At 38.0% G+C, this 9641-nt stretch overlaps 1 protein-coding gene across 1 annotated transcript; it reads right to left on the reverse strand.

Moving 5' to 3' along the window:
- Window positions 1-1907: 1907 nt before the first annotated feature.
- On the reverse strand, window positions 1908-3944 carry LOC117316389. Its single transcript, XM_033870931.1, has 2 exons — window positions 3751-3944; window positions 1908-2233 (listed from the first exon to the last, which is right to left on the reverse strand). The coding sequence occupies exons 1-2, from the start codon at window positions 3860-3862 to the stop codon at window positions 2010-2012; spliced, it is 336 nt and encodes a 111-aa protein (XP_033726822.1). The 5' UTR covers window positions 3863-3944; the 3' UTR covers window positions 1908-2009.
- Between the last annotated feature and the right edge of the window lie 5697 nt (window positions 3945-9641).

Consider the following 9641-nt stretch of genomic DNA (forward strand, 5'->3'; position numbering starts at 1 on the left):
TCTGCTCAATTCACACACTGACATTACTTACACAAGATACATTTATTGAAATGATTGTGGTAGCTTTTATGGTTAACAAATAAATGTAAAGTCGAGGATGAAATGGACGTGTTTTTTTAATGTAGTTATTGTCCCTGTTTACTATTCAATTACACCAATACCAAACTTTGTGGCCAAGCAAAATGTGAACTTGTAAAGTGAAATTTAATTTAACACTTGTTTTGTTTTTAAATCTTTTAATTTTCCCCCCTTTTAGATTGTACCTTGCAGCCATGCATTACAATGAAAACAGCAACAACGCCAAGGCAGTAACCAAAGATGGACAACAGAAATGGCAGATATCATTTCCAAAGGCAAAGAAAGGAAGTGAAGTCGTCGTCAAACCATGCAAGACTCCATCTACATATGGTAAGTTGAAAGCGTATGTTTTGGATAATGGATTCATCAAAAAATTTCGTTACATAGTCCAAAATTTAAGAATGTGGTTTATTAATAGAGAAATTATTTGAAGTCTGTGTATAATGCCCATAACAAACACATCTACATTAATAATTCAAAGTGTGGAGTTGAATATAACTTTTATTCAATAATTTCAATTCTAATAACTCTGAACAAAATAAAATCTTAGGTCAGAGTGTTTAGTGTACTGTATCTACATCACTGATAAAAACTCTTTGGACAGAAAAATTAACATTGTAATTGTATTTAAATTATTCTTGGAACGATGTATTCTGTTCTTTAGCTGATATCCTGATTTTGTATTTAAATTATTCTTGGAACGATGTATTCTGTTCTTTAGCTGATATCCTGATTTTATGTTTCAGGCTATGTTGCCATTGACAGACGACTTGATATTCCCAACACAAAATACTTATTTGTAACTTTCCGTGTTGTACTTACCCTTGAGGTCCTATAGCAAATTCCTGTCAACTTTGACAGTACAACATTATTGACATTTCAGTCGAAATGTGTCTCATCACTTATTACATTGGATATTTTTTTAACATAACAAGGAGAATAGTTCATCAATTACAATATGGTTTTATTTATACTATCAGGTCAATACCAAATACAAAAGCGGTAACACATCTTATTCAAAAGTAGTTATCTCATCAAATACAACTTTACGCCTAGACAATTCCATTTCATAAGCCATTTATCCAAAATAGAATAAAAATCAAATTAAAACTGTTCTTTACTTCAATATTGTCCAACAGATCATCGTTATTATTTCTTAACCCCCTGGTGGGTCCTGAACTTTTGCACAGACTATTGACATAAAATGACACTATAACAAAAGATACAAAGTGTATATGAAACTAAAAACAGACTAGAATTATCACTAAGAATGGACAAAGATTGTCAACAGCTATTAGCAATTAATGAAATTATTAGATTATAACAGATTTACAAAAAGTTGGAAAAAATGTGTTAACAATTAACAACTGATGTCTTTACAAAATACATGTTTTACATGTTGTTATAAATGAAATAAATAGCAACTATTAAGACAAATGTCATCACAGGTACATGCCACGACATTGCTCACTAAAATATGAACTACTTCAAACAAAAAACATCAATCAAATAGTTAGCTACTGTTATAGAAAAAGGAAAATTGCATTGTATGCCTAAACATATCTGATATTGTTCAGACATACTGGTACAAGTATGCATAAAATGAATTACACAATTTTTTTGTCAATAATATTGTCACTCGTGTTGCTTTCTAAGGCCGCACATACTTAAATCCACAGTATTTCTCAGAGGGAAAAGCTTGACGAATACTGTTCACAACACAAGAGAAAGATCACCATAGAAACTTTTGCCAAATCATATTACATAGCATAATCTTGATATATGATATCAGATAAATAAACAGCAAGAGTGATTTCATTTTGTGATATTTGTATAAAATTGACATTTTGAGGGATTTCATCTTACTTGTGATAATTTTGGAGAAATAATTATTGTGATATGAATTATAGTAGAAGGAATTCACTGTATTTTTACTCATGCATCGGCTGATTATCCCCAATGGGGCCATGATGTTCTGCATACTCGAACATCGACACCTCCAGGACATCAGTGTTGATACAGTTCGCTATGAACCCATCATGCTGGGTAATGCAGGCTATAGCCTTGTCCTCTGTTTTCGTCTGTATCAAGGAAACCTCCTGGCAACACAAACACTCCACCTCTGTTGGCATTACCACACGTGTTGCAGTCACAACTTAAAAAGAAAACAATACTCATAATATTTGCTCTTAACAACCGTGTCCACAAGACGTAACTTCACTTTTGGCATTTCTTGATTTCAAATCTTCCTGCAAATTGTAGACTACTACTTTTTTTTTAAAGAATAAACATTATATTTTCTGCGCTTTACAAGACCAGATGCCTACACATGCATCTTTTATTGTTGGACAATTAATAAGTATTTTACAAGTAATTTCATATGAAAAATCATTTAATTTCCTATGTAATTCTGTACATTATGGTTTCCTTTTAATTGTTATGCATGTATTTTTAAATGAACATTAATTATAACAATGACATAAGGATTTGTTTGAACAATTTTCCAGTATATGTTAAATGGGGAGGGCCTCTAGGTCGGTGGAGTTTTTGTATATTATTGATGTAAGCCTAAACCATTTCACAATGATTTTTGTCCATCTACTAAATACACAGTATCATTTTCAAAATATTAAATTATTTATTAAGAACTCTTGAAGTGAAATTGATAAAGCATGGTTTCACGTTTTCATCTTGATAGAAATAAATTTCAATTGAAATGGTTTGGTTTATTTTGTTTAACGTCCTATTAATAGCTAAGGCCATTTAAGGACGGCCTCCCGTGCGTGCGACATGCATGCGTGTGGTGAGTGCGTATGTGTGTTTTGGGAGGCTGCGGTATGTTCGTGTTAAGTCTCCTTGTGATAGGCCGGAACTTTTGCCGATTTATAGTGCTACCTCACTGAAGCATACTGCCGAAGACACCCAGCAGGAGCCCGGTCACATTATACTGACAACGGGCGAACCAGTCGTCCCACTCCTTGTATGCTGAGCGCTAAGCAGGAGCAGCAACTACCATTTTTAAAGACTCTGGTATGTCGCGGCCAGGAGACAGAACCCAAAGTCTTCCTCACAGGGGCGAACGCTCAACTGAAGACCAAAAGTGAGACATTAGGAAGAAGAAAGTTGTTCAGAAAGAAGAGAAAAGATAATATCCCAAATTTAGTCGCCTCTTACGATCATGCAATGGGGGCAGCAGGTACAATTCTTACGCCCTACCTGCAGGGCAGCAATTGAAATGTATATTTGTCCTCTCGTTGTTAATGCAAACTGCACAAGTTGAGTACATTACACGACAATGCCTAGTCAACTTTTCAAGGCGATTTATAATCCTTTATAATTCGTCATATTGGCGTGAAGTGTTTCATATCAATAAAAAATTATGTTGGATTGTTTACTCAAATAGCCTATGTAATGATCCACGAAGAAGAATAGAAATAGAGCTAGCGTAAAGAAGAATGGCTACTGGCCATTGACAGTGAACCATGAATGCATTTGGCTACATATAGGCTACATGTGAACCAAGTTTACGTGTGCGAGTGCTGCTTACATGCACAATGTACTGTGGTTGTCTAACGTAATGACAACAAACGTAAAACTGATTGACCACAAATCAGGCGAAGTTATGTAACAAAGGCAGTGCGATTCGATATATACATGGGGAAAAATACTAACCATGCGTCGTTGTCGGTACGGGTATCACGAGCTCGAGCTTGATCATCTTGATCGTCATGCTCATGTCAAGTTCTACACCCGGAACATCACTATCCTCGCTGTCGGACATCATCGTTTTGTAGAAATGAACGCGGTAATATAGCAATGGCGACGACCCTTATAGTGACGAGAATAGCTTGGGTAAAATCCCAAGGACTATAACTCATTCCGTACCGTTGTCGTATACAGACGACACAAAAACGTGACGTCTCACCCCCGTTGTCGTATACAGACGACATATTAAAGTCATTCTCACAAAAATGAGACTTCATTAGTTAATCAATATGGCGTTGATAAATGAAAACTACGCAATTTTATCGTTTGCCATGTTTTATTCATATTTCCCGCGAAATGTGTCGCCTTTTCGTCACCAATGTAAACAATATGGCGGCGAGTGTATTGCGTCTCGATGTTGACACTGCATTAGGTCAAATAAAAGGGTCTGGAATCTAAAATAAAATATAGATATCAATCATATAGTATTTAGCATAGAAAAGTCTGAGCTGAACTTTGAGGATAATAATTAAAATAAAATCGCAGGCAATACCGCCTGCGAGCTTGACAATCGAGGTGCTGGCTATGCTGATGACATCCACGCTGATCGTCTCAGGACAGGTGATCAAAAGTCGATAAATATCGAGATATTCGTTGGCGTAGTTGGTTCTACTACATCACGTCATATGGAAAACAAAAAACACGCTGATCGTCTCAGGACAGGTGATCAAAAGTCGATAAATATCGAGATATTCGTTGGCGTAGTTGGTTCTACTACATCACGTCATATGGAAAACAAACAAGAGGCCCATGGGGCCTGCATCGCTCACCTGGTTGAATTAGGCCAAATGTCAAAATAATGTTCATATTCGATTTGTTTTATTTGTAAATCTCTAACAATGCTATATATGGTTATAGTGTGGTAATCCGAACTGCTTTAAAGATTAATGAAGTCCAGACTCTCTAAGGTCTGAAAGACCTCAAGAATTGCTTTTAGAACATGCATTCATCACTTTATGACAAGTAGCAATTCAAAGGAATTACCTCTATTTCACCTATTGGGCCCCGCCCCTTTGGCCCCTCGGGGGTCAGAGTCACCATTTATGCAAAATCTATTCCCCTTCCCCCAAGGATGTTTCTGACCAAATTGGGTTCAAATCCATTCATAACTTTATGACAAGTAGCAATTTAAAGGAATTACCTCTATTTCCCCTATTGGGCCCGCCCTTTTGGCCCCTCGGGGGTCAGAGTCACCATTTATGCAAAATCTCTTCCCCTTCCCCCAAGGATGTTTCTGACCTAATTGGTTTCAAATCCATTCATAGCTTTATGACTAGTAGCGATTTAAAGGAATTACCTCTATTTCCCCTATTGGTCCCCGCCCCTTTGGCCCCTCGGGGGTCAGAGTCACCATTTATGCAAAATCTGTTCCCCGTCCCCTAAAAATGTTTCTGACCAACATGGGTCCAAATCCATTCAAATCTTTATGACTAGTAGCCATTTAAAGGAATTACTTCTATTTCCCCTATTGGGCCCCGCCCCTTTTACTCCCTCCGTGGTCAGAGCCACCATTTATGCAAAATCTGTTCCCCTTTCCCCAAGGATGTTTTTGACCAAATTGGGTTTAAATCCATTCATAACTTTATGACAAGTAGCGATTCAAAGGAATTACATCTATTTCACCTATTGGGCCCCGCCCCTTTGGCCCCTTTGGTGTCAGAGTCACCATTTATGCAAAATCTGTTCCCCTTCTGCCAAGGATGTTTCTGACGTAATTGGGTTGAAATCCATTCATAACTTTATGACTAGTAGCGATTTAAAGGAATTACCTCTATTTCCCCTATTGGGCCCGCCCTTTTGACCCCTTTGGGGTCAGAACCATCATTTATGCAAAATCTGTTCCCCTTCCCCCAAGGATGTTTCTGACCAAATTTGGTTCAAATCCATTCATAACTTCATGACAAGTAGCGATTTAAAGGAATTACCTCTATTTCCCCTATTGGGCCCCGCCCCTTTGACCCCTCGGGTGTCAGAGTCACCATTTATGCAAAATCTGTTCCCCTTCCCCCAAGAATGTTCCTGACCAAATTTGGTTCAAATCCATCCATAACTTTATGACAAGTAGCGATTTAAAGGAATTACCTCTATTTCCCCTATTGGGCCTCGCCCTTTTGGCTCCTCGGGGGTCAGAGTCACCATTTATGCAAAATCTGTTCCCCTTCCCCCAAGGATGTTTCTGACCAAATTTGGTTCAAATCCATTCATAACTTTATGACAAGTAGCGATTTAAAGGAATTACCTCTATTTCCTCTATTGGGCCCCGCCCCTTTGGCTCCTCGGGGGTCAGATTCACAATTTATGCAAAATCTGTTCCCCTTCCCCCAAGGATGTTCCTGACCAAATTGAGTTCAAAGCCATTCATAACTTTATGACAAGTAGCGATTTAAAGGAATTACCTCTATTTCTCCTATTGGGCCCCGCCCTTTTGGCCCCTCGGGGGTCAGAGTCACCATTTATGCAAAATCTGTTCCCCTTCTGGCAAGGATGCTTCTGACCAAATTTGGTTCAAATCCATTCATAACTTTATGACAAGTAGCGATTTAAAGGAATTACCTCTATTTCCCCTCATGGTCCCCGCCCCTTTGGCCCCTCGGGGGTCAGAGTCACCATTTATGCAAAATCTGTTCCCCTTCCCCCAAGGATGCTTCTGACCAAATTTGGTTCAAATCCATTCATAACTTCATGACAAGTAGCAATTTAAAGGAATTACCTCTATTTCCCCTATTGGGCCCTGCCCTTTTGGCCCCTCGGGGGTCAGAGTCACCATTTATGCAAAATCTGTTCCCCTTCTGCCAAGGATGTTTCTGACCAAATTTGGTAAAAATCCAATAAGAACTTCATGACTAGTAGCGATTTGAAGCAAATGTTGACGGACGGACGACGGACGGACGGACGACGGACGGACGGACGGACGGACGACGGACGCCGCGCCATGACATAAGCTCACCGGACCTTCGGTCCAGGTGAGCTAAAAAACAAAGACATTTTTGTCTGATCTCGGGTTGTACGGCATGTGATGGCCGAATATAGACCATCAGTTAGGCCTACTGTTCGAGCCAAGGCGGGTTTGGTTTGGTTTATTTTGTTTAACGTCCTATTAACAGCTAAGGTCATTTAAGGACGGCCTCCCGTGCGTGCGACATGCATGCGTGTGGCGAGTGCGTATGTGTGTTTTGGGAGCCTGCGGTATGTTCGTGTTAAGTCTCCTTGTGATAGGCCGGAACTTTTGCCGATTTATAGTGCTACCTCACTGGAGCATACTGCCGAAGACACCCAGCAGCACACCCCACCCGGTCACATTATACTGACAACGGGTGAACCAGTCGTCCCACTCCTTATATGCTGAGCGCTAAGCAGGAGTAGCAACTACCATTTTAAAAAGACTCTGGTATGTCTCGGTCAGGGGACAGAACCCAAAGCCTTCCTCACAGCGGCGAACGCTCAACTAAAGGCCAAAAGTGAGGCATTGTCAAGGGAGACATTAGGAAGAAGACAGTTTGTAAGAAAGAAAAGATAAGATAAGATCCCAAATTCAGTCGCCTCTTACGATCATGCAATGGGGGCAGCAGTACAGTTTTTGACCTGCAGGGCAGCCATTTTTAAAGACTCTGGTATGTCTCGGCTAGGGGACAGAACCCAAAGCCTTCCTCACAGCGGCGAACGCTCAACCAAAGGCCAAAAGTGAGGTATTGTCAAGGGAGACATTAGGAAGAAGAAAGTTGTTCAGAAAGAAGAGAAAAGTTAAGATCCCAAAGGAGAAGGTGCAATAAGGGCCATTTTTGGCCCCATCTCCGATTTACTTCATTTTTACACCAATTATTAACAAGTTGATGTAAATTCATAAATTGGTTTAATTTTTACAATGTGTCGCCAATTGCCATAGTTACAGCTCGTTGAAGTTGTACTCCTTAGCAACCAAAAATACAACGTTATGTAATTTACATCAATTCAATACCTGCTCTGTGCATCTTTATCAGGATAAAAAATCAGTCCAGCTTAGAATTAAATTAACCACAACTAATTTCTCAAACCAGTGTGAATAGTACTATAGAACAATGCACTTATGTGTCCTTAGCAACAATGTTTTCCCCTTAGCAACCCTTGGTGAATCAGCTTAACATTATTTTTATGCATAAAATATGCATATGTTTACGTTGTATTTTCTTGAATTTATAAGTACCTTGGTGACTTTTTATAATTATGTCACATATAGTATACACTTTATCCATGGTTAGCGTGCTTCCATAGCAACCAATTAACCATTTATAGTTCACTTAGCAACCCCTATTAAATCAGGTCACAGACAAAGGAAAACTTATTTGTGTATCGAAATTGGCACATTTTCAATAAAAACTTGCCGAATTTCTAAATAAAGAGCAAACAGGAACTCATTTATTATAACGTTTCTATAGCAGCTGATACAATATGCCTTGTCAAAGCAAAGTCGAGTTCTGCAAACTCTAACTTCATTTTAGTATAATTATCATTCATTATTTTTTGTTTCATTTGGAAATCATGAATATCACTTCAGCCTCGATGTGGTGTTTTAGCAAGTATCCGTTTCATGTTTTGGTTTAAATATTGTAACAACATTTTACATCTTGTTTACAAACTTGCGACTCGGAGGTGACGGGCTAGTGGTAGGATGTTGGAACACCTTAACCACTCATGATCGACCACTGCTGCCCTTATTTCAATGATCTTTGCCTTCTTGTATGCTTTGTTTATTTGTTGATCAAAGTCCATCAATCTATCTTCGTTATGTTTTAACCAACAACAAAACAAACACTTCTGATTAAATTGTCTCTTAGGATATGATTTTAATCATCAATAATAAGCCATCAATAACATTTTGATAATCATTTAATTAATGTATAATGTATGTTCTATTTCATTTCTCAACAGAATGGATGTTTTACAATGTAATGTCTAAGACGCATGTTCATTCAAACAACAAATAGCATTAGAATACCAGTATTATCGCTTTCTTTAACAAATAGTTTGAATTCGGTAACAGGGTCGTTAATCTACATTTGTGTGGTGGTGGTTTCTTTTCCCTATCACTGCAGAATAACAATATCATCTTCAAAATATACAACACAAAATAAAAAAAAACACCATCACCATTATCAGCCTGTGACTAGAGATTTTTCATGGTACTCTTTATCTCCCTATTTCATCTTGACAATGTCACAGGCTGAATTCCCGGACTGTGGACCGGCAGACTATGTTGAAAATGAAAATATTTAAGCAAATGATTAAATTGTTTACTGGGGAACATGGTATTAAAACATTTATACCTTCATCAACATAGTCTGGTTGCCTTATGTTTTTTTTTATTTTTTATTTTTTTTTTATATTTTTATTGATTGGTTGAAGTAAGTTAGAATTAAGAACCAGTAACTTACTTTTTGAAAAAAGTTAAACACACACATAACACATAACTGACATATTAGCCATGCCATAAATATCATATGACACATGTGCAATAACACCAGGTATGTCATAAATAATCACATCAACCGATTGTCTCTGTAGTGACAATTTTAGAATAATGTTGTCTGTTTTATACTGGGTACATTTGATCTTACAGGTATTTTCTTGTGAATATATAAGTTCTATGAGAAGTAGAATTGTACACATAAACCAGTTCAATAAATTAACCTTTTGAATATTGACACTCATGTGAGATCCTGTAATCATTCTTCTATTGTCTCACTCGAATCACTGCTTTCATCAACGCCATCAGACTCGTCCATTACTACTGGCATGTGTGCAGCATCTTCCAATGCATCTGC

This window comes from Pecten maximus, chromosome 18, assembly GCF_902652985.1.
Source record: "Pecten maximus chromosome 18, xPecMax1.1, whole genome shotgun sequence".
NCBI lineage: Eukaryota > Metazoa > Mollusca > Bivalvia > Pectinida > Pectinidae > Pecten > Pecten maximus.